The 27,498-nt window shown below is 46.2% G+C and overlaps 1 protein-coding gene across 1 annotated transcript; it reads right to left on the reverse strand.

Annotated features, from left to right (window-relative positions):
• On the reverse strand, nt 1-26,098 carry LOC135827381 (uncharacterized). The gene is made up of 11 exons (XM_065339881.1): nt 25,730-26,098; nt 22,383-23,872; nt 21,281-21,413; nt 20,207-20,356; nt 19,228-19,637; nt 14,642-14,939; nt 7,511-7,768; nt 4,308-4,688; nt 3,856-4,005; nt 2,638-3,299; nt 1-1,101 (listed from the first exon to the last, which is right to left on the reverse strand). Exons 1-11 carry the CDS (start codon nt 25,811-25,813, stop codon nt 693-695), a joined length of 4,425 nt encoding a protein of 1,474 aa, XP_065195953.1. The 5' UTR covers nt 25,814-26,098; the 3' UTR covers nt 1-692.
• Nucleotides 26,099-27,498: the final 1,400 nt, after the last annotated feature.

The raw sequence follows: 27,498 nt of genomic DNA on the forward strand, positions 1-27,498 counted from the left end.
TTCTGTGTTCAGAACGTTTTCTCGTCACAATCATCAGTTGAATAGCGTGAATAAATGGAAAGGGGAAACAACCTAAGGATTTATACGTTCGGGCAAGAGGTGTTTAATGTGCCAAAAACAACGGCAATAACTACTGGATGTGAACGATAGCGCTAGCGGTCTAGATGTGAAAAAGAGATACATGTAGATGGTGGGTTTCATATACAATCGTATGTGCTGAATACATATTGAAAATCCCTTCTCAGTGCCGCGGTGAGAGCTTCAAAACTTACGTAACGGTAACGTTACGGTAGTTTATGGGTAGTTCTAATGTCCTTCACGGTTTATCGCCAATCACGGTTTAACCTCATTCACGGCAGTCTGAACGCGCCCTAAGAGTGAGCCGTACATGTAGTTTACAGGAATAGTGAGTGGTGTGACATTTTCCTTCACTTGATATAGATCCGGATTACGGAGAGGAACATACACGGCTTCTAGAACGTAAAATACCTTGCAAGTATTAACACGTCGAACAAGAACCAAACCTTGAATCATCATACTGCTCTCAAAAAACAGGAATAGACAAGAAACAGGTTTTGGGACAGTTCGTAGTTACAGCACCAAAAAGGACCATGTGTGCTGTAAACAATCTGTGTTGGTGGACATGCATGCATTGTATTACAGAAACGCGTAGGAGACAAAGAGCTCTTGTTTCACTTCTTGTTTTTCTGATCCAGCATGATCTGGTCGGCGATAAGCGGCTCCCTGATTTCCTCCATCAGGTTATCGTACGCAGCAGCATTCAGGGGTGGAGGTGAACGTCCGCTCTCCTGCAGTTCCGCAGATGTCGCTGCTCTCCTCATCCACCACTTGCGAAGGGAGATGTGTTCGATGCGGCCGAAACCTCCCTGCGGTGACCAACACTGACGGTGCGCACATGCCAAGAGCAACACGAGCGTTGGCAAGTAAAACAGGCAAAGAGTAGCCACTTCAATCGCTGCTTCATACACTGCTGACAAACCTGCTACGACGTACAGGATGCTGTTGCAGAAGGCTAGAAGCAGGAGCAGTAATTCCCAGCCGTTATACGATAAGCGGGCAAATGTCCCGTCACCGAACGGCCTGCAATGAAACGCACACGCAAGAAAACCAAGAGGCACTTCAACCAGTGATATCAGATCGGGAAAGAAGGCCTCCTGCCTACTGCCTACTGCTCCTCTTATATCCGAAACTGGCAGAAGAAAGTTTTCCTCCTTACAGAAAGAGAGAGACAGAGAGAGAGGCGGAGACAGAGAGAGAGAGGCAGAGACAGAGACGGAGACAGAGAGACAGAGGGACAGAGAGGCAGAGACAGAGACAGGCAGAGATAGATAGATAGATAGAGAGAGAGTGAGAGAGAGAAAGAGGGAGAGAGTGAGTGAGAGAGAGAGTGAGGGTGAGAGACAGACAGAAAGCGGGAGATAGAGAGAGAAAGATAGATTCATGGAGAGAGAACGAAAGAGAGATAGAGAGAGAGAGACAGAGATACAGAGAGAGGAAGAGAGAGAGAGAGTTAGGGAAAGAAAGAGAAAGAGATAGAGATAGAGATAGATAGATAGATACTTGGATAGATACATAGAGAGAGAGATAGAGTGAGAGAGAAAGAGAGAGAGGGAGGGAGAGAAAGAGATAGATAGAGCGAGAGAGGGAGAGAGAGAGAAAGAGAGGGAGAGAGAGAGAGAGGGGGAGAAAGAGATAATTATAGATATATAGATACAATTGTTCTAGAGATCGGACCAGCCACTGCTCGTTCTTCATTCTGTGTAGATAGATAAATAGATAGATAGATAGAGACAGAGAGAGGAAGAAAAGAGATAGAGACAGAGAGTACTGCAGTATATTTATGACTCTCATTTTACTTACAAGGGAGTCATTTTAGCAATTGTCATCAAATTGCTCAATGCACAAATTGCAAAAGCGTTTCACACGAAAAAGAGAGTTAGAACCAGTTCGTATTTGTCATAACTCAAAGTTTCACGCTACTGTAATCAACAGACTGCTGATACTAAGTCCTAAGACTAATCGTTATGAATAAGATCATGCGTGATACTTGGCACCTTTAAGAACTGGCATTATTCTACGCGACTCACGAATGAAGGCCAGTATCACACAGACTTTATGGATGAGGTAAGGGATAAGTCAAATGTTAGCACTGACGTATGCCAAACGAGTCAAGATCGTGAGAAATCAGTGATAAAGTACAGTGTATTGGCACTGACATAATTATGCCAAAACCTGTCAGGACTGTGTTGGGCACTGTCCTTTCGCGGCTGCTGCTAATACTTTTTCTATTACGTCACGCTACGTGTGAAGTTTTGTTTTGTGTAATATTTGTTATCGTGGTGGCATTTTGGCACTAGTTCGCTTCTTTGTTTCACGCTCTGCGGGTTCGTGGCATTGTTGAGTGTAGTAAGCTTCTCGATTCTGCATAGGTTGCACCTTTTCGACTTGTTTCGTTCCCACTGCATCAATACTTCATTTCAGTCATATCATTCTCATTGATCAGGGCGGCTTTTCGTGCCGACAAATTTCTGCCGAAAACTCGATTCAGACTTTTCATATCTGCAAGCGATGACTCGTTTGACAAAAAACGATAATTATCTCCTCTCTGTAACTTACCTCGCTTGGTGATAGCTCACAAGCAGTATCAGCAGAACTAGCGCCATGACAAGCAGACGAACGACGCCATCCCCGCCTAGGAGAGACCCTGCCAGCGCGATGGCCAAGCGGCGCAGGAGACCGACGGCGGCCCATCGCCGGTACCGGTCGCCGTATATGCGCGACGCCTCGTCGATGAAGCCCTTCAGATACACATTACCCTGTGCTTGGGGCAACACGAGGATGAACGGCGGCAACAGTACGAGGACGGTCAAGATGAGAATTGCGGCCACAGCATAGCCGATATGATCGCCCTGAAAACATCTAATCGATCCGTCCATGACCAACACAAGATGGCCATTGAGTTTATCACACCAGAGCATGTTGATTGCAGTGAAACACAGAAGGAAATAACTATACACGAATGCGAAGTACATAACTCGCACTAAATATGTATGTTGTGTACGGCGAGCTATCAGCGTGCCCAGGCGATTGTAGGAGCGCGCAACTCTCAGAGACACGAAGATGAGGAGAAGCGTCATTGGCTGCACGAGCAGAATAGCACTAATCTGCATTCGGTCGAGCCGCGTAGACGGGCACAGATTACCCAGGCCAAACGTCAGTATGGAGTAGAAGATGCCGTATACTCTAGGGTTACTCTTCGGGAAAACATACCATGACGTCTGTAGGCCGAAAAACACAGCAAGCCAAACAATAAATAAATAAAAGGGACTCTTAATCTTAAGCCAAATCACCAACATTACCACCAGTAGTAATCTGGTAATACAATGTAGGTGTTTCGTATGAGCCGACCAGAGCACATGACCCTCCTCTATTCACTTCGTTGACTCTCTGATAACTTTTTATTGTGCATACTTTTCCCCGTAATCCCCAGTTATCTACCCCCCCCCCCCCTGCGTATTCTCTGTAATTTGTTGTTTTTGTGGAGCGCTTGGGTTGCAATGAAGCCGAGACCCTATGGCCGGTCAAGCTGCCCCTGCCTCTCCCCCACTCCTGCCATTCCATATGTCTCATCGCTGCCTTGCTGCTTTGTGCCGTCAAATGGTGTGTGTTTTTTTGGAAAAAAAACAAAAAAAACAAAAACAAAAAAACATGACACTGCGAAAGATACTGGTACTGACAATTGACGGACAGATGTAAGATGGCAGCACCGAATTTCCATTACCACTGTTGTACTTTGCAATACTTTCTCGAAGTTGGGGAGGGGGTCTTACTTACCTGAATAAAGAAGAGCCAGCTCTCCAGCAGCGGTGAGAGGCCAAAGTTGAAGTAGAACATGACGAGAAAGAGCAGCAGCGTGAGTAGCATGGTGAGAAATATGTGAAGGTAGACATTGAGTACTCCTCGATTCTTGCAATCCACACAGCCCTATGACGACACAACAAGACCTACACACTCAGTGACCGTGCACAACGTCGAGGCTTTACACGACGGCAGAGCACCATGCAGAAGAAGCTCAAGCTGTCGCTGATTCTCCTCCACTTCTGCCATTCCATACATGTACATGTATAATGTATGTTTCAATGTAACCTTGCCGTTACGTCCAAATTAAGGTTAAACCACGTGATGCTCACTTCAAGTACGAGTAGTGATGACTGAAACGTGTAGACGGCTTTTTCCACAAAGGCCCATACTCGCCCACTGCACATTTTACACCAGCAATATCTTACCGATTCTGCTATTGTCAATGAGGTTCCATTAAGGCAGCCTCCACACAGTGGACCAGTGCCGTGAAACTTGCACGGACTATTCACGCCATACAGCCATTCTCGGTCACTGCACAGTCCGTTTTGGCATGCCATTGATGAAAACGGATAGATGATGCTCTCCCCGTAGAAAGTTGAGGCCTCGAACGAGTCATTGCCAGATACAAGAGGTAAAGAAATCGGTTCTACGTTGTGAAAATCTTCGTTTGTTGCAGCTACTGGAGAGGCAATTTTGCCAGCCCAAACGCCTTTCTTGAAATACGTGTGCCTCCCTGCAGCGCAGCGCGATATTCCCGTGTATCTTTCTTGCCCACATCCGCACACGAACGTTGATATTTTGTCACCCTGGAAACAAGAAAAAAAGATAATAGTTATTTATTATACTTCCTTTTTTTATTATACTTCACGGTGAGGAAGGACGTCCTACCTACAGGCCAATTATCCAAGTTGATTTATCACTTCGAGTGTCGGCAATGTGAGAGCCGATATGTAGGTAGGACTCTTCAACATCTGGACGCACGCATCCGACAACACGCACCGCTACACCTTATTCCACAACACGCACGGTCCACTCGACCACGGAGGGGACGTCCAGCAAAGAATCATCCTGGTACAAGATGGTCCAACGCAGCGGCATCAACACCAAGCAACGTCACCTCACAATTAACTAGACCACCAGAAAAACAACCGGACAAGACACCTACGTGCGTGGCAGTGACAGGAACCGCATCAACCAGAAGAATGACAAGATCGGCAACGGCGGCGATGGCAGCGACTAAAGCACAGACGGTGTCCCGACATATCACCGAACGACAATTCACCGAGCGACAGTTCACCGACTGACAGCTCACCGAACGACAGCTCACCGAATACCCAGTTCACAGAATGCCCATTTCACCGAATGCACAACTCACAGAATGACAGTTCACCGAGCGGCCAATTCGCCGAACAGACATTTCACCGAAAGAAAGAAAAAATAAAGAAGGAGGGAGAATTTTGAATTTTTAAATATATTTCAAGGATTCCCCAGAGGCCATTAAGCCTATCGAGGCGGTTTCAATTTACATGTATATACAGAGGTGAGCAGATCAATGAGGAACAATAGACAAGCAGCGAAAATGTTGCAATTCCAGCTAATCACTCCACAACGTTGAAGGTCAGGTTGTGTGCAATTCCTCTGAGGAATTCAAAGGTGGTCGTACCTCGAATGAGTGAAGTAGGGTTCTCAGCCTTCTGTCACAGTTTGCGTATTTCTTCTTTCTTTTCGCTGCACCGTAGCCAGCCAACAGCCTCCCGCCCTCACGTTCAGTTGAGCTTTGTTCCTGGACAAAGTCGCCGATAACTTTCCATATCGTCGGGTGGCGGCACGAAACAACTGAGGTGAATCTCCTTTGCCATCCTCCGTGAGCGTTGTTAGTCCTGTCCTCTCCACCAAGGCTACATTCGTAAACGTTCCACAGGGGGATCGGAAACATTGGCGTCCGTCGTTGTCCACTGATTTCGTCTTGGCGTTCAGATGTAATATTGCTCAAAGTAGGCAACGACTTCAAGGGCCCCCGCCTCATCTGGCAGAAAGTCCTCCAAACATCGCCTGTGGGCACAAACGCTAATGCTGGCAACATCCGAATTTGCACAGCGAACTGAGGATTTTGGCCCTACCGTTCTTGAAGGCCATACGCCTGCACATGCCGATAGATTTTTTGGCAGAGGTGAAAAGAGCATCCTCTCGTCACTACATCCGGAAACTTCACCTTAAAGGCTTTGATAGCTGCCAATTCAAAGTCGGTAACGACGGTGGTTGGCTCCAAAGCCTCCTTGTGGCCAATTAGCACCTGCAGTAGCTCCTCATAGATCGCTTGCGTATTTTTGTGCTTACCATTTTGGTCACAAATTAACCGTGGAAATGTAGTCAATTTTGCACGCAAACCCGACACATGCACATGCACTCACTGGTTATGCGACGTCTGACTGTACACGTACTACATTTGCCACATTACGTGCAACCAGCGCCAGTATGTCAGTGCCAGCATTTCAGCCCGGCGAAACTGAGCGCCAGTGAAGTTAGCCTGACCAGTCCTTACAATTATTTACAGTAGAATTTCGGTGAGCTGTCTTGACGGTGATATAGCCATTCGGAGAAATGTCTTTCTGTGAAGTGTCTTTCGGTGAATTGTCCAGTCGGTGGATTGTCCATTCGATGATTTGTCTTTCGTTGAAGTGTCTTTCGTTGAAGTGTCTTTCGGTGAGTTGTCATTCGGTGAATGGTCGGTAAACCAGCACAGACAGAGGCAACGGCTAGGGTCCACTCGACTAGCCATGTGAAATCGGATGTGTCCACCGCACATGCTGATTGTTCTGATGTTAGTTCTGATAAGTATGAGTCGTCCATTGCTAGTCATTTGTTTGAGCATCCTGATTGTCGTGCTGTGTATTCGGATGATTGTTTTTCGATTGTGTCGCGTGTACGCAGTGCTAGATTGCTGAATGTTTTGGAAGCTGTATACATCCACACAAGGAAACCCAACCTTTGCAAGCAGAAACAAATCAAATTCACACTTAGGCTGTTAGGTAGGTCGTCAAAACCTCGTTAGTTACATGTATGTCCAGTGGTTGTCTCTTGTTGTCGCACTACATGTCGCGCTTATTGAGTTTTCTCGCATTTGCACCTTTGTGTCATTATTGCAATTTTCGCTGTTTACTTTAGCTATCTTCTTTCTTTCTTTCTTTCTTTTTGCGCTGTTTTACCACCTTCTTACTGTATTTAATCCACTGTTCCTGTTCCTTTCCCTTGCCTGTATTTCACCTGATGAGAAGGCTTGAAAGTATACTTGTGAAGACAAAAACTTTCAAGATGTTTGTAATGAGCCTGAAGTGTGTCCTTTTTATGAGTATTATTATTATACTTCCCGTCTCAATTTCTACGCAACGTTTTGGTACACAATGTCGCGCATTCCTGATGATGGTTATTTTATGACCGAAACGTTGAATTGAATTTTTTTCTGAAATGAATTTGTGAAAAGCAGTGATTGATTGTGAGCCAGTGTTGCTCATAAACCAATTTTTAATTATGAAGCTGCGTGATGCGTCCTACAATATTTTAAATGTCGCTATGTTCACCAGTCTCTCACATCCTTTCTGCACCCTTAGTGACATAGCACAACACAAACCTTTATCGTCACTGGTCCCAGGTATCCATGGTGACAATTGCGCAGGCGGAATGGAAGTCGCAGGGAGAATTTCGCCCCTGTGGAGCTGCGAGTACTTGGCTCGTCAACCATGGTGAATTGCAAGTAGCCAACCGATCCAACTGCTCCACCCAGGGCGATACCACTGATGGCTGCATTAGTTGTGAAGTGGAAATCCTCAATCAGCTCATACGTAGAACCGATGCCGAAGCGGAGAAGCCGGCTGTGATTGGACACGACCTGTGCATAAAGATCCATGCAAATGAAACAACATTTTTGTATGTAAACATATGTAAACATAGCAGATTTATTGAATCGAGGAAGAGCCGAATTCACCAGGACTCGATCCTGGTGGGGTCGACATTTGCATATTTTTTAATGCAGTTCGCTTACGGGATATATCATTAGAATTTGAAGTTCTCCAAAACCTTTCAAAATTCTAAAGTCCTCGTTCGCGGTTATGGTTTTCTGGGGAAATGCAATTGTAGTAAGAAAATGAAGAACGGCTTTCAGGCTCTTTACGAGCAAACAATCCACCGCTTTCCGCGGTTCTTGCACAGCCTTTGAAATATTTCCTGTCAAGAGTCTGAAGCTTGTCGCTTTTTTATTCTACTTTTTTGCCTTCATCATGCCCCCTGGGCCTTTCCTTCATCATTCCCCCTGGGCCTTTCCTTCACCATGCCCCCGGGCCTTTCTCCAATATTATAGTTGTTGACTATTACATGCTTCATCTTCCCCTCTTCATTCTCCCATTTTCCCATTTTTCTTGCTATATTTATCAGGAGACTTCCATGATAAGCGTCCTTTAAAATTTGGAGAATCCTTTAAAATACGAAGCAACAACTAAGAGTAAAAGCAAGGAAGACGTGGTTCAACCGCTGCTATGTGCCTCAATCAACTGTGCTTCTACTCCGCCAGTAGGCATGCGTGCGTGCATAATGGCACGCCATACACCAAACAGCGCCACTAGGAATACGACAATAGAGAGTTTAGTTTCACGTAAATTTCTTAGGTACGTGAACTTTTACGTCAAAAATTCAAAAAACTCACAAGTCATCACGAGCAGCCAGGTTGACGAGATCATCCACCAGCACGATAGAGAGTGGCAGCATCATTTATGCGACTTTGTGGATCAGCTAGCCCGACGTGAGAGAGCATCTGCTGCCAAGTCCTCCAAGGAAGTTAGTGCTGCCGCTTTCGCTGCTCTCCGAGAAGCTGCGGACCGCCCCCTTGGCCCGTCGTATGGATGAGCTGTCCCGCAAAGGCCCCTCTTCTTGGCTCACTACTCTTCCTCTGAAGGAACATGGGTTCCACCTCTCGAAGCAGGAGGTCAGGGACGGCCTTGCATTGCGGTATGACTGGCTCTCCACGATGTCTTCACGAAGTGTGCCTGCGGAGTTCTGTTCTCCACGGCTCATGCCATGTGTTGCCCCCGGGGTGGCTTCCCTACAATCCGCCATAACGAAGTCCGTGACATGGTAGGGGAGCTACTCACGGAGGTCTGCCAGGCAGTAGCAATCGAGCCTCAGCTAGCCCCACTCTCTGGAGAGGTGTTTACGGCTGCATAGGCAAACACCGCCGAGGATGCCCGCGCTGATGTCCGTGCCCGTGGCTTTTGGACCCGAGCACAGGATGCTTTTTTTTGACATACGCGTCTTCCATCCTGATGCGGCGTCCTACTTGGCCCAACCACTGGATGCCCTGCTGCTTGAGCACGAGCGCCAGAAGAAGCTACAGTACGGAGAGCAAATCCCTAATGTGGATCGTAGCACATTCAGCCCGCTGGTGTTGTCAACGTCTGGGGTTGCTTCCCTTGATTGTGAAAGGTTCCTTAAGCGCCTCTGTGGCTTGCTTGCCAGGGCTGATTCCAGCATGCCCTATGCACACCATGTAGCATATGTACACTGCAGGCTGTCTTCGCGCTGCTCCGGTCCGCTGTCATGTGTGTCCGTGGGTGTCGGTCGGCATACCATCGTCCAGCTAACGAGCTCCGGGAGCTGGGGGTGGCTGAAAGCCGGATCTAAAACCAGTTGTGTTTTTGTGTAAAACTCTCGCCACTCCGGTGACATATTTTCCATACCTCTGTGCTATTATTAATATTATCTTCCTATCATACCCTGGTTTCTCATCATTGTGTTGCTTTTGCCAGTAAAAGAGGCTGTTACTAAGCAAAAATCACGTACAATTTGACGTGTTTTACGTGAGTTGACTGTCCCGCACGAAAATTCGCGACGTGGAATTTTGGAAGTTTCCCTTGGTTATCCCGATCGATTTGGGTGTGGTCAAATCAACATTTGAAGTTTTTGGGGACGGTTGGCGGTTTTCGTGCTCTGAGGATCAGCCTCAGCGGCACTCCTACAGCATCCCTTAAGCAGTGACCAAACCTTTGCGTACCTTACGATGTCACTTGATGAGAATCTAGACCTAGCCCTGGTGGGATTCAAGGACCTAATTGACCTGGGCGAGCGGAAATCAGTAGACCAACCCTCAAGCCTTTCTCGCCCGGAACTCGTCAAAGAACTCCGGAAGATGGGCGTGGGAGTGCTGCCGCAGCCAGCAAGTCCAAACGGTACGTTGGAACAATTGTCTAGCCTTGTATCATGTGTTTCAACCTTGTCCAAGGAGATTGTTATGTCGAGGGAAGATAGAGACAGCACAATGTTGGCCCTGAAATTGGAAATCCAAGAGCTGAGGCGTGAAGTAGTAGAGCTTCGTCAACAGAAGTGTTCCATCCCTGACCCCTTACCACACACCGTACCCACGTACACATCCCAACAAAACGTGGCCATGGGACCTCCAGCTGCGAAGTCCTACAGTAATACCGTACGCACCCAGCATGCTGCAACACCACAAGGTACAAGTCCAAGTAGTACCCAGACCCAGCCTGCCCAACAAAGCCCAATGTGTGCTGCATGCACCAGTGATACTTGTAGTTGTACAGTCCACGCAGCCGACACACAATGCTGTGAAGCAGGGGTCACTGGCATATGTAGTACAGAGCCAACACAGAACACGTGGAAAGAGGTGAACCATAGACGAAAAGGACGGCAGGACAAATTCACGGACAGCGTATCCAAAGCTCTGCGGGCTACTATAACCTCTCGGTACGTGAAGGAATCACCTAACACGGAACCTGCTGATCCGTGCGTCCTGACAGGGGTGGTGCCCATCAACAAACTTGTGCTCTACGTTGGAAGCATCAACAGCGGTTGCAACGCTCACTCCATCAGAGACTGGTGCGAAGCGAGGGACGTGGAGGTATTAAATTGCTCCGTCATGGAGTCCAAATACCTTGGCACATCGTATGCCAGAGTCACTGTGGCTGCAGAACATGAAGAGCGTGTACTAGACAGAGCCTTCTGGCCCGAAGCCATCAGCCACTCAGTACGCAAGTGGCGTTTTGCGGACAGCCCCAAAGTGACGAAGCCAGCTTCCAATGCGTAACCTTTATCCCTCCTCTTCCACTTCAACCCCTGCGCCTCTCAACGCTCTTGCCCCACCTTTCTTCCCCCATTCTGTACATGCTGCTACTCACCGACTTACAATCTGTGTCCTTAATGCTCGCTCCATAGCAAACAAGTCTGGCGAACTCATTCAAATCTGTGAAGATCACACACCCAGCGTAGTATGCATCACAGAGACCTGGCTAACTCCCACACAAGCTTTCCACGTGCCACACTATGAATGCTTCCGTCGAGACCGACCTGTTTTAGAAAATAGACAGAACCGTGACCCACACAGGGGGTATGGAGGAGTTCTAATCTTAGTTCGTGAAGGTCTGTGCACTTCCATTGATCAGCTACCGGATTTTCAGCAACCGGGCTTGGAAGCGCTAGCACTTCGGCTTACACTCGCTGAACATAAGCTTGTCTCACCTTCTGACCTGCCAACAACCCACCTAACAGTAGCCTGTATCTACCGTGCTCCTTCCCCGTCGACGGATGACTTCTCGACTTTTCTCGACCGCCTCCAAATAGCCCTGCAATCAACACAAAGGAAGCCCGAAGCCCTTGTGATATCAGGCGACTTCAACTGTAGGTATTCCGGCTGGTGCTCAACTGACCAAACGGATGCACAGGGTCTGAGTCTTGACAACCTCTTCTCATGCTATAATTTGACCCAATCGGTAACCCTTCCCACCCACCTCCGCTCGAATGGACTTGGCAGCTGTCTAGACCTTATCGCGAGCAACATCCCTAACCAACTCAACCACATTCAACACCTGGCTCCTCTTGGCGCATCAGACCATGCCGTCCTGCTGGCTGAGTTCTCCTCCTCAAAGTCTTCCCCCACAGCAGCCAGCACCTGCCGTAGCCCACCATCTACACAAAAATACAATGTCCTGAGTGCCACGGATAACATGTGGAATGCCATGAATGTTTTTCTCGCAGCTGTACCCTGGTCTCAGGTCCTTGCCTCCCACTGCATCGACACGGCTGTCTCCGCATTCACTGACATCCTTGAAGGTGCCTTGGACCTATATATAGGAAGATCCTCACCTCCTCGTCGGAAATCACGCCACAAACCCTGCCCCTGGATGACTCCGTCACTGAAAGCAGCTATTAAAGTCAAGAGCGATCTCTACAGCATCTACCGGAAATACCCATCCCCTACAAATTTCAACAAATACAAACACCAACGTAACTATGTAAAATGCCTTTCCAGATCCTGCCATCGCTGCTACATCCGCAACCTCCGTGCCACGATATCTCCCACAAACCCTCGCCTCCCATCCCTCCCTGTGCTCATTCGTCAACTGCGAAATCCTACCAGCGCCCGGGTTATACCTTCGAAGACGGTGGGCCCCAATGGTCGAACAAGCACCTCTCCGGCATCCATTGGTAACTTATTGAACCGCCACTTCGTTAGTGCTGGCTTACAGGTTGACCCCGATGCTCCTATTCCCACTATTTCCTCTCTACCTCCACCAGCAACTACATTGCACTCCCTGATCATCACCTCATCGACTGTTCACAAGTATATTGCAAGACTGCCTCTGAACAAATCCCCCGGAGCTGATAGGATCACCAATGAGATCCTCAGGAAACTGAGCTACTCAATTGCCCGCCCACTCTCCATTCTTTTTAACCTTTCCCTCTCCTCCGGCACATTCCCGTCACGATGGAAGTTAGCCACTGTCATTCCAGTGTACAAAAATAAAGGCGACAAGAACAACCCGTCTAATTACCGACCAATCTCCCTCCTGTCCTGCGTCTCCAAACTGCTAGAGAGAATAGTGTACGACCGCTTGTACGACCATATCTCCCCTCTTCTTCACCCCGCACAATCTGGCTTCCGTCGTAAGGACAACACATCCCTGCAATTATCCCGCATAATCCAAGACCTCTGCTCCCTAAAAGACCAGCGGCAGGTCTCCTGCATCTGTTTCTTCGACCTCTCCAAGGCCTTCGACACCGTGTGGCACAAGGGCCTGATCGCCAAACTTCGTGCCCATGGTGTCTCCGGCTCCCTACTCGCCTGGATAACTAGCTACCTCTTGGACCGAAACCAGTGCGTCACAGTAAATGGAACCTTATCTGACCCCGAGTCTGTGACATCCGGAGTGCCCCAGGGCTCCATTTTAGGTCCCCTGCTCTTCCTCACATACGTTAATGACCTCCCCTATTCAATTCCCAATATTTCTTTGTTTGCAGATGATACCACTGTCCTTGCTTCCTCCCCATCTCACGCCACCCTGTACCCCAAAGTTCAGACCTGTATCAACGACATTGTTCCCTGGATGAGCACTTGGTACCTTAAGCCAAATGTGACCAAAACCGAGCTCCTCCTGTTTCCCCCTCCCACAGATCCAGTGCCCATCTTCCACTTTCCCGATGATCCCGGTCACCCTATCTCTGTAGCGCCCCACCATAAACACCTTGGCATTGTCATAGATTCCGCCCTCTCCTGGTCTCACCATGCTGATCATGTGTCGTCCAAAGTATGCCGATCTGTCGGCATAATGTCAAGTCACTTGTCCCATTTGCCCAAAAATTGCCGGATTAATTTTTATAAATCATACATTCTTCCCCTCTTCACGTACGGCTTCCCTGCCTGGTCCACCATTAACAAAACCCACATAGGTAAATTAGAAGTTCTCCATCGCCGTATACTGCGAATCATATTCCGTACTGATCGTTATACCTCAAATCTAGACTTGTATGCTGCTGCATCCACTACCACTCTGCAACATTACCTTGATGCTTCCAAGTGCACCCTGGCGCATTCAATTTTCCTTGACCAGCACCCTGCTCATTTACAGTCCCTTAATTGGTTCAATTCAGGTGGCACCACCCGAAGCTGCGTTCGTCTCCCCCTAGCTAGGTCTACCCTATTCGTAAATTCCCCTTTCTTTTCCTCCTATTCCACGTGGCTCCAACTGCCTCCCAGTGTTAGACAAGCTCCAGATATGCCCAAATTCCGTACCCTCGTCAGACAGCACTTCAGTATCTCCCAGTAAACAAAGTCACAGTCACCACTTCCGCTGCATAGCTCGCTGAGCATCCCATTGCTTTGTAAGTTGCTAATCCCTTCCCACTTTGTGTACGTGCTCTTAATTTTCTTTTTTTCTCTTCTTCCGTGGTTGGTCTCACCCTCTCCTCAACTCAATTGGCTGTCTTGACATGCCACGAGGTGCAGAAATAAATAAATAAATAAATAAATAAATTTTGTGTGATTTTCCGTTGTTTCCCGAGTTTTATCGAGTTTGTTGGAAGATTTGATATTTGTGCGAACTCCTAGTAAACCTGAATCCTGCCAGGCAAATTTTCACGTCACATCGTATGTGTAACTTAAGCTCTAAAAATAACACGTAACGTGACATTTGCAACGCGTTTTGAAAATGGCAAAAACGTGTAACTTAACCTCTCTAATGATGTGATCAGACCACGTGTACAGTTATTTCTGGCCGTTAAGGAAACTATCATCACGCATAAGAAATTTGAGCAAGCTCTGCATGCAACAATTCATAATTATATATTGCGGGGCCCTATTTCTTTAACAGGGATTTGACTTCCTGCGAAGTCCTTGGGCCATGGTAGGTAGCAGATCGCCTGAGATGGATCCTTCAATTACTCTAGGTTTTCAGACCCTTTCTCCGTATGCTGTACTTACTGTTACAACCAGTGTGGTAGTCACTCGGCTTAGGACGTCGTCCAATGCTGTCAAATGTATGGAGAGGCTCTCTCCAGGCGCGACCAGAAGCGTCACATCTGCTAGACGAATGCGCTTGTCTCCGGTTGGTTGCGTATGCTCTGCATGATATGTACTGTCCCAGGCACGACCAATAGAATGCGACCAGGGCCAGAGGAGTAGATGCCCACCCAGCACCATGTTGGTCATGGACCCACGCTCAGCACGAATCGTCTCCACAAGCAGGCGCAGCGCCACGTCCGAAATGTTCAAGAACGATCTTCAGAAGCAATGGAGAGACGAGGAAGAGATCAGAAATGTAATATTAGGGGGCAATGGCAAAAGTATTCGAGACTACCACGTTACTTAGGACAGGACTGACGGGGCAATAAGAAACTCCTTCGAATTTGTATTGCCGCCAGGAAGCAAGCAACATGATTGATTATCAAGGCTGAGGGTTTCCCAAAGCCAAAGATTTGGTTCACTTTAATCCATTTTTAGAAATGAATCTTTTTTAGTGTAGATAGTAGGACATACAGTGTGTATCAGAGCAGGAGACAATTCAGAGAAAATTCAAATATTCGTCCGCTACGGTTCCCGTGTGTTAGCAGAAAGCAAATTGCTTGTCAGCTTTTTTTTCTCTAACAAGAACGCTATCTAGAAAACTGTGAACGGTACCATTTGGCAATGAAAAATACCAATTGTGCACTCATAACCATTATAGGGTACCTCACTTCAAACTCTCCAACTACGGTCTCTTCGCTGCATATGTTCACTTCACTTCCAAAAAAACAAATAATATTAGATATAAATTGAATGCACCAAATTTTCGGGCATGGCTCATCTTCAGGGTGAAAAAGAAAACCATTCAACTAAAGCTAACAAAAACTGAAACGAGTATATATGCTGTGTGGTGCGGTAGTGCTGGAAATCTTTGTATGGGTGAAGGGTAGCAGCAATGGTGAAGTGTGTTGGTAGAAAGGGAGGGAGCGAAAGAGACCAGTGGAGAGCTGTGTCTGTAAGTGTGAATATGTGTTAGTGCGATGTGAAGGGAAAGCACGAGAAGTGTGGTTACCAGCAGCAATGGTTAAGTGTGTTGGTAGAAAGTGAAGGAGCCAAGTGGAGAGCTGTGTCTGTAAGTGTGAATATGTGTTAGTGACATGGAGAATAGAATGCAAAGCATCAATGTAGTTGGGTCCATGGGTGTGAAGACAAAGATGACGACAACTATTTGCTAAGCACTATATAACCATATAACCAGCTAGCACACATAAACATCAAATATCAAATATTATCATAATATATTCGCAACATCACAGTCTACCACAATTTACAACACCAGCATCTAACACAATAATTTCACACTGTGTCCAGCAGTCTCCAGCCACGATCCCTGTTAACACTTGGGCGTTTATCACGAATGAACATTGCTTCACGTATACGACGATTCACAAGGGAAGACTGCTTGGCGAGAATTGATGCGTTGGTGATGGGTGTAGATGTGATTGCTTGTTGTGGGTGGTGTTCTGCATAGTGTTCTCCCCATGGCGTCTCCAGCGCTTGCGCTTTGGCCTCTCTGCAATGCTCCTCAAATCTCTTCCTTGCAGTTCGCTCGGTCTCGCCAACGTACTCCTCGGCGCAAAGTGCACATAACATCGAGTAGATAACATCCTGAGACAAACATTGACCACTCTCCATACCAGCATCACATGCACGACATTCAACTGGTCGCCCCCTCCCTCTTCTCTTCTTATACACTTCCTTCGGGCATTCAGGACGGGACAATGATGACGATACCAACATGTCCCTTAGTGACCGACCGGACTGGAACACCACACGCACATCCTTACTGAAAGACCTCACCGTACGACGAACATCACGTGCCAAACGATCATTGACGAAGGGCAGTTTGATGATGGATGTGTACGATTGTTGTCGTTGTCTGGTGGATGATGGTCTTGGTGTGCTTGCATGGTGCTTGGCTGCTTGAATAGCGTGTTGTGGGTAGTCGTTGTCTCGTAGTAATGGCTCGATCTTCTTCTCTCTCCGCTCCCTCCCCCTGTCGGTTGACGCGTTGCTATTTGCGCGCCGGAACTGCTCCTGGGCAACCGAACGCTTCACCCCCAATGGCAATGAAGACTCGTACGATAGATGGACACCACTATGACTGGGCTTAACGAACAACTCCCACTGCACAACACCACTCGCCACAGAGATAGACAAGTCGAGGTAGCTGACTGTGTACGAGACATTCTGCTGGGTGTGTTCTACTGTGAAGCGTATGTCTGGGTGTCTGCTGCTCAAGTACTGCACGAACTCCATCAACTTGACAGGACCATGACACCATACTACCAGACAATCATCGGTGTAGCGACGATACAAGCGAGGCTTCCACGGAAACATAGCCATCGTCTCCGACTCGAGCTTCGACCACCCCCAATGGCAATGAAGACTCGTACGATAGATAGACACCACTATGACTGGGCTTAACGAACAACTCCCACTGCACAACACCACTCGCCACAGAGATAGACAAGTCGAGGTAGCTGACTGTGTGCGAGACATTCTGCTGGGTGTGTTCTACTGTGAAGTGTGAAATTATTGTGTTAGATGCTGGTGTTGTAAATTGTGGTAGACTGTGATGTTGCGAATATATTATGATAATATTTGATATTTGATGTTTATGTGTGCTAGCTGGTTATATGGTTATATAGTGCTTAGCAAATAGTTGTCGTCATCTTTGTCTTCACACCCATGGACCCAACTACATTGATGCTTTGCATTCTATTCTCCATGTCACTAACACATATTCACACTTACAGACACAGCTCTCCACTTGGCTCCTTCACTTTCTACCAACACACTTCACCATTGCTGCTGGTAACCAAACTTCTCGTGCTTTCCCTTCACATCGCACTAACACATATTCACACTTACAGACACAGCTCTCCACTGGTCTCTTTCGCTCCTTCCCTTTCTACCAACACACTTCACCATTGCTGCTACCCTTCACACATACAAAGATTTCCAGCACTACCGCACCACACAGCATATATACTCGTTTCAGTTTTTGTTAGCTTTAGTTAAAATTAATGGTTTTCTTTTTCACCCTGAAGATGGGCCATGCCCGAAAATTTGGTGCATTCAATTTATATCTAATATTATTTGTTTTTTTTGGAAGTGAAGTGAACATATGCAGCGAAGAGACCGTAGTTGGAGAGTTTGAAGTGAGGTACCCTATAATGTGTGAATGGCTGCAATGGAGTCTGCGAGTGCTTAGAAAAGTTTACTCATAACCATGTATAAACAATTAAAATGAAACAATTCCAGAACTTTTTCGTGTGACTATCATCAGTGGAACATCGTCACATAATAAGAATCAGTAAAACAACCAGTTATATAGCTAGAATATGAAAAGAAGCGTAAGAATGCAGCACAGCTAGCGGTTATGCATAACGCGTGTAGTGTGAACCTTTGCAGTGTATCTGAGAATGGTTGCAGTAGATGAATGTGGCAGCTGTGAGTGCGTGTGGACAAAACTGGTGAGTGCGTACTATTTAAAAAGTGTGAGTGCTACAACATTCTTTTTGCTTGCATAGAACAGGGTCACGTGTGCGAATATATACAGCTTCCAACACCTGCAACTGCACTCACCAGTGCACTCACCAGTTTTGTCCACACGCACTAACAGCTGCCACATTCATCTACTGCTACCATTCTTAGAAACACTGCAAAGGTTCACACTACACGCGTTATGCATAACCGCTAGCTGTGCTGCATTCTCACGCTTCTTTTCATATTCTAGCTATATAACTGGTTGTTTTAGTGATTCTTGTTATGTGACGATGTTCCACTGATGATAGTCATACGAAAACGTTCTGGAATTATGTCATTTTAATTGTTTATACATGGTTTTGAGTGCACAATCGATATTTTTCATTGCTATTTTACGACTGTTGTCTCCTCGTCGGTTATTTAGATACCATTTGGCTGTTACAATATTCAGTTTCAGAAGGAAATGTTTTACCCGCGACCCCTTCGTTGTTTGACATTATTGGTGTAAGTAATGGCTAAGGAGGGTAGCAATGGTCGGCTGTAGAGCGCATGGAGGAGGAGAGTTTTATGTATTTTAAAAGAACGCTATCTACTTTTATAACATGGTCTGGTCTCTGGTGATTTAGGTTTTCGCTGTTTTTCATTGATTTATTTGGAAAGTTGGAGCTTCGCGCGTACTACGTTACATTATGCGTGAAGTATGTTAGTGTAAGAGTTTCCAAGTCTGACGGAAATGTTGACAACCTCTACACCAAAGCTCTGGCCTAGTAAGAATGTCTTTTGCTCTTGTCCAGGTGGCGACAGTCAATGTTTTTCAGACCTTTTGTGGCTTTTCAATCCCTCAAGCTAATCTACGGTAGTATTACAAGCATCACTGATGATATGGTGGCGTCCAAGTGATGCAGCAGAAGAATGAAAAAACCGCGTGAACCACATTTTGTTCGCTCAAGGCGGATATCGGCAAGGCAAAGCGCGAATACCAGAACTGAGAAAAACGAGTAGTTGAAACATACCTGATGATTTGTCTGTTCGCACCGGAATGATATGCTGAAGTGGTACAGGATGTCTTCCAGAACAGCCAGTGCATCGCAGTGCGTTTCACGCATTGGCTGGAGGCACCAGTGAAAATGAGCCACGACGGTTTGCTGACGATAAGACGAGAGAGGTCATTGTCCAACTCCGATGTCACTAGAATCGTAGTATTCCGAATTCCGCACACTTGCGCAGCTCGTACGCTCTTGTTGCACCCTACAGTGTCAATGCCAGATTCGGAAAAGGCACGTTGATACGCGTTGCACAGGCAGTCGCCGTATTGTCCCTTTTCATGTCCATCAGCCTGCCCATAGCCAAATGTGAGCGACGGATCAGCTTTCGAGTAGCAGTTCAGGCTCATCTCCGTGGATATCCTTGTTCTCTTGCTACCCTACAGATACAGAAAGACATAGATAGAGATAGGGAGAGCGAGAGTGAGATAATATTATACAGATATAGTAGATCGAGAGAAAGGAAGGAAGCACAAAAGACAGAGACAGAGACAGAGAAGCAGAGAAACAGAGACAAAGGGAAAGACAGATAGATCCAATGAGAAAGGAAAAGAAAGGGACACCGAGAGAGTGTACAAGGAGAGTGAAAGACGGAAAAATGAATAATGAACCGCGCCTAAAGCTCACCTGCCAAAACATACTGCACGCATCATGCACTCAAATATTGTTAAAGGCTTCATCTCCAATACTATAATACTCATAAAAAGGACACACTTCACTTCTCCAATACTAGTACTCTTTAAGGTTATGTGTTTAAACTCTCCATACTGACATACACTCTGTGCAGCCCTTGACACAGGTCTTCCGTACATGGAAGCCAGCCTAAACCGCCGTTGCTCCATCGGGTTCTTAGTCAGCTCCCTTTGAATAGCCACGTGATGCTAAAAAGAGAAACTAGATAATCACGGTTGCCTGTGTTTTTCATACATGTACTGCGAATACCACTTACCGTTGTAGTACTTTTTGTGCTTTCCTTCGTCCCTGTTCGGCATTGTGTTGGCCCATAATACTGATCAGCCACTCTCACACTTAGTTTCAATTGGATTGACGTACTATTCATGGAATTCCGTGCGTTCTTTGTGAATTGGAATTGATCAAGCTGGCGACGTCGTAGAAATCACAGGAGCAAGATGGCGCAACACATGATCCCACCAATCGACAAAATCAAGAACAGAACCACACCAGCTCTCATAAAGATCAACAGCGAAACCAAACATTAATTATGTACGTTGAGAGATTATCTAAATAGTCACATCTTTACATATCAGTGGAGCAAGGAAAGTGTTTGCTCCCCAACCTGGAGTTCGCCCTTTTCTGCCCCCACTTGACCTGGCACTTCACTGACCTGACTGACTCGTACTATTAGTTTGGCTGTGGTACAACTATCATTATCGACATGACTATTCAGGGCTGACATGTTAGTTCCACCTCCACTCAACCCCTGCATAAAGATATGCCGCACATGATGTTGGCCATGTTCGTTCCATAATACCTTACATTGTTCACATGCCGTTATCGCTTTCTTCACAAATGTGGTCGTACGCCAAAGATATGAAACAGCTCAAAATCTTCCAACGATTATACTGAGAAGAGGGACGCATATCAGGCTCTTAAACAACATTTCGAAAGTTTTTAAAACTACGTATGTTTGGGCTTCATTTAAATCTGGGTTTGGAAAATTATTTTTCATTGCTATCAGGTTCATCCTCACTTTCTCTGTGCTGCGCTTTTGAGTCCCGTCCACAAAGGACGAAACAGTAACAAATGTGTCTAAAGATTTTTTTAAGTTTTCACTAGTATACCTTTATGCTTTTCATGCTTTCAATTTTCAAGAGCCTGCAGTGAGTCCCTCTTCTAAGTAAGATCGTATTCTTGTCTCTGAGGAAACTGTTCACGTCCTTGAAATCTTCCAACACTGTGCTTGTTATACGGTATACAATTCCGCATAATATAATAATTATTTGGGCGATTGGGACGAGCGGGGCATCGATGAGTGCTTTCAAATCATTTCGCTATGCCTCACCTGTTTGAAGAATATGCTGCCGCCTTCCAGTTTGCGTAGAAATCGAGGGCTGCTGTTGAGGCTGAGGCGACCAATGATTTTGAAGGTACCGTTGTCCGTGGAGAAAGGGCTGCGAAGGGCGTCAGTGGCAGTCCTGGAAATGCAACGTCCAGAGAAATGGAGCAGAGTAATGTTGAGTAACTGACTTGAAGCTAGTAGTATAGATTACGAGGCGCAACGGTTCACTTAAAACCCTTTAATGGCCGGCTTATACATTAATCTAACACCAATGTTCGATCATTTTCATGTTGAGTTTGAGTGGGCTGTACACATGCCCTGGTATCGATCATGGTCTCAATCCGAAAGGTGAGTTTTGGGCTTCGTCATCCAACCAAGAAAGTATATGATGCGTATACATTGAACGCGAGAAACTGGAGCTGGAAGAATGTGATTTTGGAAGTACACGTGATCATTCCATCTTAGTCCACCCTCCCCCCCCCCCGCCCATATGCTGAAAAATGTGGACATGCAGGAAGCTATTGGACATGGTTTGAGGCTGTCGGCAAGTACAGCTGCAACGGGGGAAAACCGGTAATGAACCTGTTAGGTTCGGTAGACAAGAGACAAGTAGTTTATTGGTTAGAATATACGAAGTAGAAAAACTGAAAAGATACAATCTGTAAACAACAGAGAAGCCCTTCAAAGATATGCGTGCATAGTGCATACACAGTAGAGCTAAAGTTGTACGGCATTACGTCATAACATAACAGAACCTAACACATTTTGAAACTGTTCGCTCACTTCACTTTATCTAACTTTAAAGTGTGAAAGAAGGTTACAAAACACAAAAAGTACACACTGGAAGATGAACATTTTGGTAATGTTTTATCTGCGGGTGCATTTCCAAGCCCTCTCGCCAGTTTGAATGCAGGCAAGACCAAAGACGTCAGCAACCGGGGAATACTATCCCAGCACAAGAACTCAAACCAGTGATCTCACATTGATTGGATCATGGAGCACATCACGACTTGAACACAATGACTGGTTAAAGAATAATTATTCCCCAAATGCAACCTTTCAAAAGCCCTCACATGGAAATATCAACAAGTCTTGTCATTCTTACCGGATTATTGTGTTGCCCAGGAAGCGAACAGTTGAGTTCTTAGTGTGAAACAGGGGATAATCAGCTGACCCTACATGTTTATGGGATGATGTCATGTCGAACTGGCAATCCAGAAAGTCCATGCGCTGCCCACTGTTATCTCCGCGACTTGAGGACATCTCCAGGACAGCCAGTGCGAACGCTTTGCCGCGGGAAAATCCGAAAAATACCATATTCGGGAGAGGATTGGCATTGCTTATCAGTGCACCCGTAAACGTGCTGTTTTCCACTCTGAGTATCGGTGCTGACCCGCCATTGGACGGTTGTCGGGTTAGGCGAGTATACTTCCACGCAATGCCTCCACTCACAGGTACGGAGGTGCAGAGCGTGTTCAGAAAGCTGGTGTTTGCTATCAAGGTGTTTTGGATCCCGTCCAGAGCTAGAGGAGCAAGACGTACACTGCAGTTCTCGAATATCGTGCTGTCGATGACGACTTCGTTCACTGAATTGGGATTCATTTCGGGAGAGATAAACTCGCCTACGTCTTTAAGTTCGAGAAATACGGCAGTGTCCGCGTTTATTCGTAGAAAGTAACAGTTCGTCATGTTGAACAGGAGTCGACGAACATTCGGTATTTCGATTTTGATCACGTTAAAACTGGGTTCCGTACTGACCAGGTCGGAAGCATTGAAGTTGTGAATCTCTACATAGGTCTGATCGACAACAGAAACATCGGTTTCAATTCCGATTGTGTTGCTTACAAAACTGTTGGCAGAGCTGAAGTAGCCTTTGGCGTATGTGTTGAGAATCGAGACCGACAAAGAGACATTCGGGGAGATTCGCGTATTGACCGACAGTATTCGACGTGAAGGGGATAACTCGAACGTACAGTTATCAATGGACACAGAGGCGACTCTTGCCTTGAATAGCTTCAGACCTACCACGGAGAAGGAGCTGATGTCGAATTTTGTCGAGTATTTTGGCCGAAACAGTATCGAGCTTACGAGCAGCCGGAATGTACCCCCGGTGATTTGAAATGAGAGGTGCGACACAACGCTGTACTCTAATACTACACGGGAGCAGCCGAGACTGGTGTCGCCTCTGAACTCAACGTGCAGTGTTATATTGTGGTCTGCATGATGCCTTTCCACATCGACAACTTGACCTATCGGTACAACACAGCCGTGTTCGGGACGACCCGCCAGTGAGAATGTAAACGAAGAGCTGCGAGATATCCATGTGCGATGTTGCAAGCCAGCCGACAATAGAGCTGCGTTGACACTGCCACACGCATATTCCAGGGTCTCACCGCACTGGCCTTCCGGGATAACATCAGATGTGAGTGGAGATGACACGAAGATCGTCGCTGAACTGGTGTCCTCGTGTTCTGCAGGCGTTGATCGCGTGCTGGGTTCCGTCACTGTTGGTACCGCCGTAGCTTCACAAGATGCCACGATCAAAACTAATGGAACAAGGGATGATATTCCCGTTCGGTTTGGTCTCGAGCCCATCTACGCACCAGAAAGACAAAAATAAAAGCATCGAATTATCCCGTTTGTATTTGCTAAGATGGTTCACATTTTTCTTGTCTTGCCACCATAATTATGGCCAGATACTGTACGTACGGTGCAGCAGAGTACTTGAAGCGCTTACCAAAGTGTGCGGCATCTAGCACCTGCATGATTGTGAGTGCAGGCAAGCCACGTTATCATTCTTTAACACAGCCTTGCTTATCTTTCTTTTCTCACTCACGGACTATGGATGTTTGGCACATTTTCCCTCCAGTACCTTTTGCACCCACCAGACCTCAAACCTTCACAGATTCCTTTCTATGCCACTGTATAACTACCATACTAGCTGTGCATCACTGTTATCAGTTGTCTGAAGATTGCCATCTGGCATGAAACTATTTTAAAGTGACAACAATCCAGACGCTTGGTACTCTGTGACTCGTGTGTTACTGCTCTCCTTCCGCATTGAGCAGTCTATCGAACCTGAGGACTCCGCTCTCCGTACTTCAAGTAGTTACAGCATAGTTACTTTGAGAGTTGGCTGTTGTGGAGGGGCATATATGGGTGCTGTTTGTCTTGTTTAAAATAGTTCTGATATTGTTTTTTGGATGGAGAGCCAAGGATAATGTTATAGAAAAAGGAAAAGGACCAAGGAACTGCGAGTTACGCCCTTAAAAGTTAGGCTGGTGCTGTTAGTGGACATGACAGCGTACCCTGTAGTTCCTTGATCCTTTTTCCTTTTTCTCTAGTGTATTATAATCTGTATCAGGTGTTGCTGTAGTTTTGGAGTGATATTAAATCCAATACATAGTGTTAATCACACTCGGAGAGAGTTGTTGTGGCTCGTAACAGTGCTCAATACACCAAGGTACAAAGCATAGTACACGTACACACACTTGAGAGGAATCAAACGAGTTTCTGCTCTACCTCTGAGTATCTTTACCGATCATCAGACTGCAAGTTGACTACCATTTTCGGAAGATAAGATTGATATAGGCTGGAAGCTTGGATCATGTCGCGAATCAATGATCCGGGTTGACAGTGTGATATGAAAATGATTGCGTGAGTTGGGTGATGGGGTGGAAAATAGGCACAACAAATACTCAATGCACTGCAATTCAGAGTTACAGCAGAAACGCTTTTGATTCCTATCAGGTGTGTGTAGTGTTAATCACACATTGCTTTAGCTTTTTGGGTTGCATATAATTATTTCCCTTGATGTTTTGGGATTTTCATCTGAGTCCTTGTGTATTTGTATTGCATTTTCATCAATTTTCACTGGTTTGAGGGAAAGACGCAAATGGGAAAAGTCTGAAGAATTTTTGTCATCTATTGTGTTTCTTTTGCTTGTAAAAGAGGCCTGACATGGCGAGTTACAGCGGAAACGTTTTGATTCCTTCTTTCTAGTGTGTCTACTACTACTCTCTCTGACAATGCACAGCGTATATGGAGTATTTTCTTGTGTACTTGCATACTGGTACTTAGTTTAGTCCCACAACCTGCGATAAAATGATCAGCTGTAGCACGTAGTCCACTTTTATGTTTATGTATCTATGTCATTCGGATCTTCCGAAGTTGTACATTGTCCTGTGGAGATACCGAATTCAAATCAATCAATACCAAAATTTATACCAATACCATTTTGAGGGGATGAAAAGGGTAAACGTTTGAAGGAAACTTATATTGGTTGTCACCATCAGTACTAGGTATGGACTAAAATACAATCCCTACCTCGCGCAAATGTAGCATTCAGTACAGATATCACGTAATATTATTGAACATTCACTCCTTTGTCTTCCTAGCGTCAAGAATGTTCTAGTACGACAGTATTGTGCTCGTTTGAGCCCTAAAACCAACCTTGTGTTCCTCGTTGACCAGCCTTCCGCTCAGATGATGACAATCTCCACGGCTATACACTGTACATGTACTACAGCCACACATACGAAGCAAGAGGTGTCCCAACGGGGCAGAATGAAGACTGAACACACTCAACTGAAAGATGGGACATCAGGCTACAGATGTGCGCAGTAAGCAGGGTTCACTACAGGAGAGGGAACTGAGCAGGATAGTTGTTATCTTGGACAAAGGGACTATTGAGGAACCCTGAGCTGCTCTCTTGTGGCAGGGTATATTTGTAGGCTGACACATGCAGCATTTATCTGTGCATATCACAAGGTCTAACGCGCGTAACAGCGCAGGAAGATAGGATGTTTTCCAGTCGTACGAGGGACTGCGAATGTGTTGGTCGATTGCTGTACGGCGGCAAGACCGTGTTCGAGGTTGTGGAATAATAATAAGACATGCATGTACATATCTGTTTTCCTTTTTTCCTCTTCTGCAGTCGCATGCGTGTGTGCTCCTCATTGGTTCGTTCCTCTTTTTCATTTGGCTTATGCGAAGACTAGCCAAGCTTGCTTGGTGATATCAACGCGAACAAGGATATTAATAATAATAATGATAATGTACATATCTGGCTTCCACATGTCCTGACACACACACCTGCTAATGCCAGAAGAGCCTGTAACCGTAGTAATATCCCGATTCAGGGACAATGAATAGATGCACCAATGCAGCTGGAGTGTGACCGTCTTGTTCCGGTATTGTGCTGAATGGTCGGATTTTCCAGAACAAGGAAGCTGATACCATAATATGTGCCCATCACGAGAGAAGCAATAAAATCGGCAAAAAAAATGCACTGTATGGGTATTTTGTGCATCTACTGCTTTAATACACAGCTGCGTAATGCCGTTTTTTATTCCCGTAGCTATGCAGAAGACGTTACTTCAGTAACGTCTGGCGCTAGCCAGGGTCCACACAGCTTTAATTTCCGTAGCTATGCAAAAGACGTTACTTCAGTAACGTCTGGCGCTAGCCAGGGTCCACACAGCTTTAATTTGGTGTTTGTTTGTGTGTTTGTTTGTGTCACGCCTGGCGCTATCCCGTATCTGTCCCGTACTGTACCGTACCAGCAAAGACAGCTGGCCACAATATTTTTGTTTGTTTGTGCCATCGACATGCCTGGCGCTATCCCATACCTGTCCCGTACCATCAAGAGTACGGTACCATCAAGAGAATGAGTATATATGCGAAGTGTATCGGGGGAATGCATTCAGTGCAGTAACATTTTGTGTGGATTTGTGTGCGAGGCCGAGATCTCACTAGCAGGCTGGCTGGCCAGCTGGGCGGCCTGTCGACCAGCCCGGGAATCACATGTAGGCCGATAGCATAATAATAATCATAACGTATATAAAGTCATGTAGATCTATAGCAGGGAGTCATATTATGTAAACGACTCCCTGCTGTTTGGGGAGATTTTCTTTAAAAAAAAGTAGGGAGACGAGTAAATGCAATCAGAATGGATGTTAGTTGCCGTCAGTATAATAATAATAATAATAAGAAGAAGAAGAACGCCCGTGATCGGCAGAGTCAGCGCCGGTCCCAGGAAACGTCAGGACAGACATCCCGTCGACTCCAGAACGCCCGTGATTGGCAGAGTCAGCGCCGGTCCCATATCTATGCAGAAGACGTTACTTGTACTTCAGTAGACACCCTTAGCAAACAACGGTTACGCTATTTTTTACGGTACTCGTACCTTGATCACCCAAATAGCGTTGAAGCTGCAGCGT

Source organism: Sycon ciliatum, chromosome 11 (genome assembly GCF_964019385.1).
Source record: "Sycon ciliatum chromosome 11, ocSycCili1.1, whole genome shotgun sequence".
NCBI lineage: Eukaryota > Metazoa > Porifera > Calcarea > Leucosolenida > Sycettidae > Sycon > Sycon ciliatum.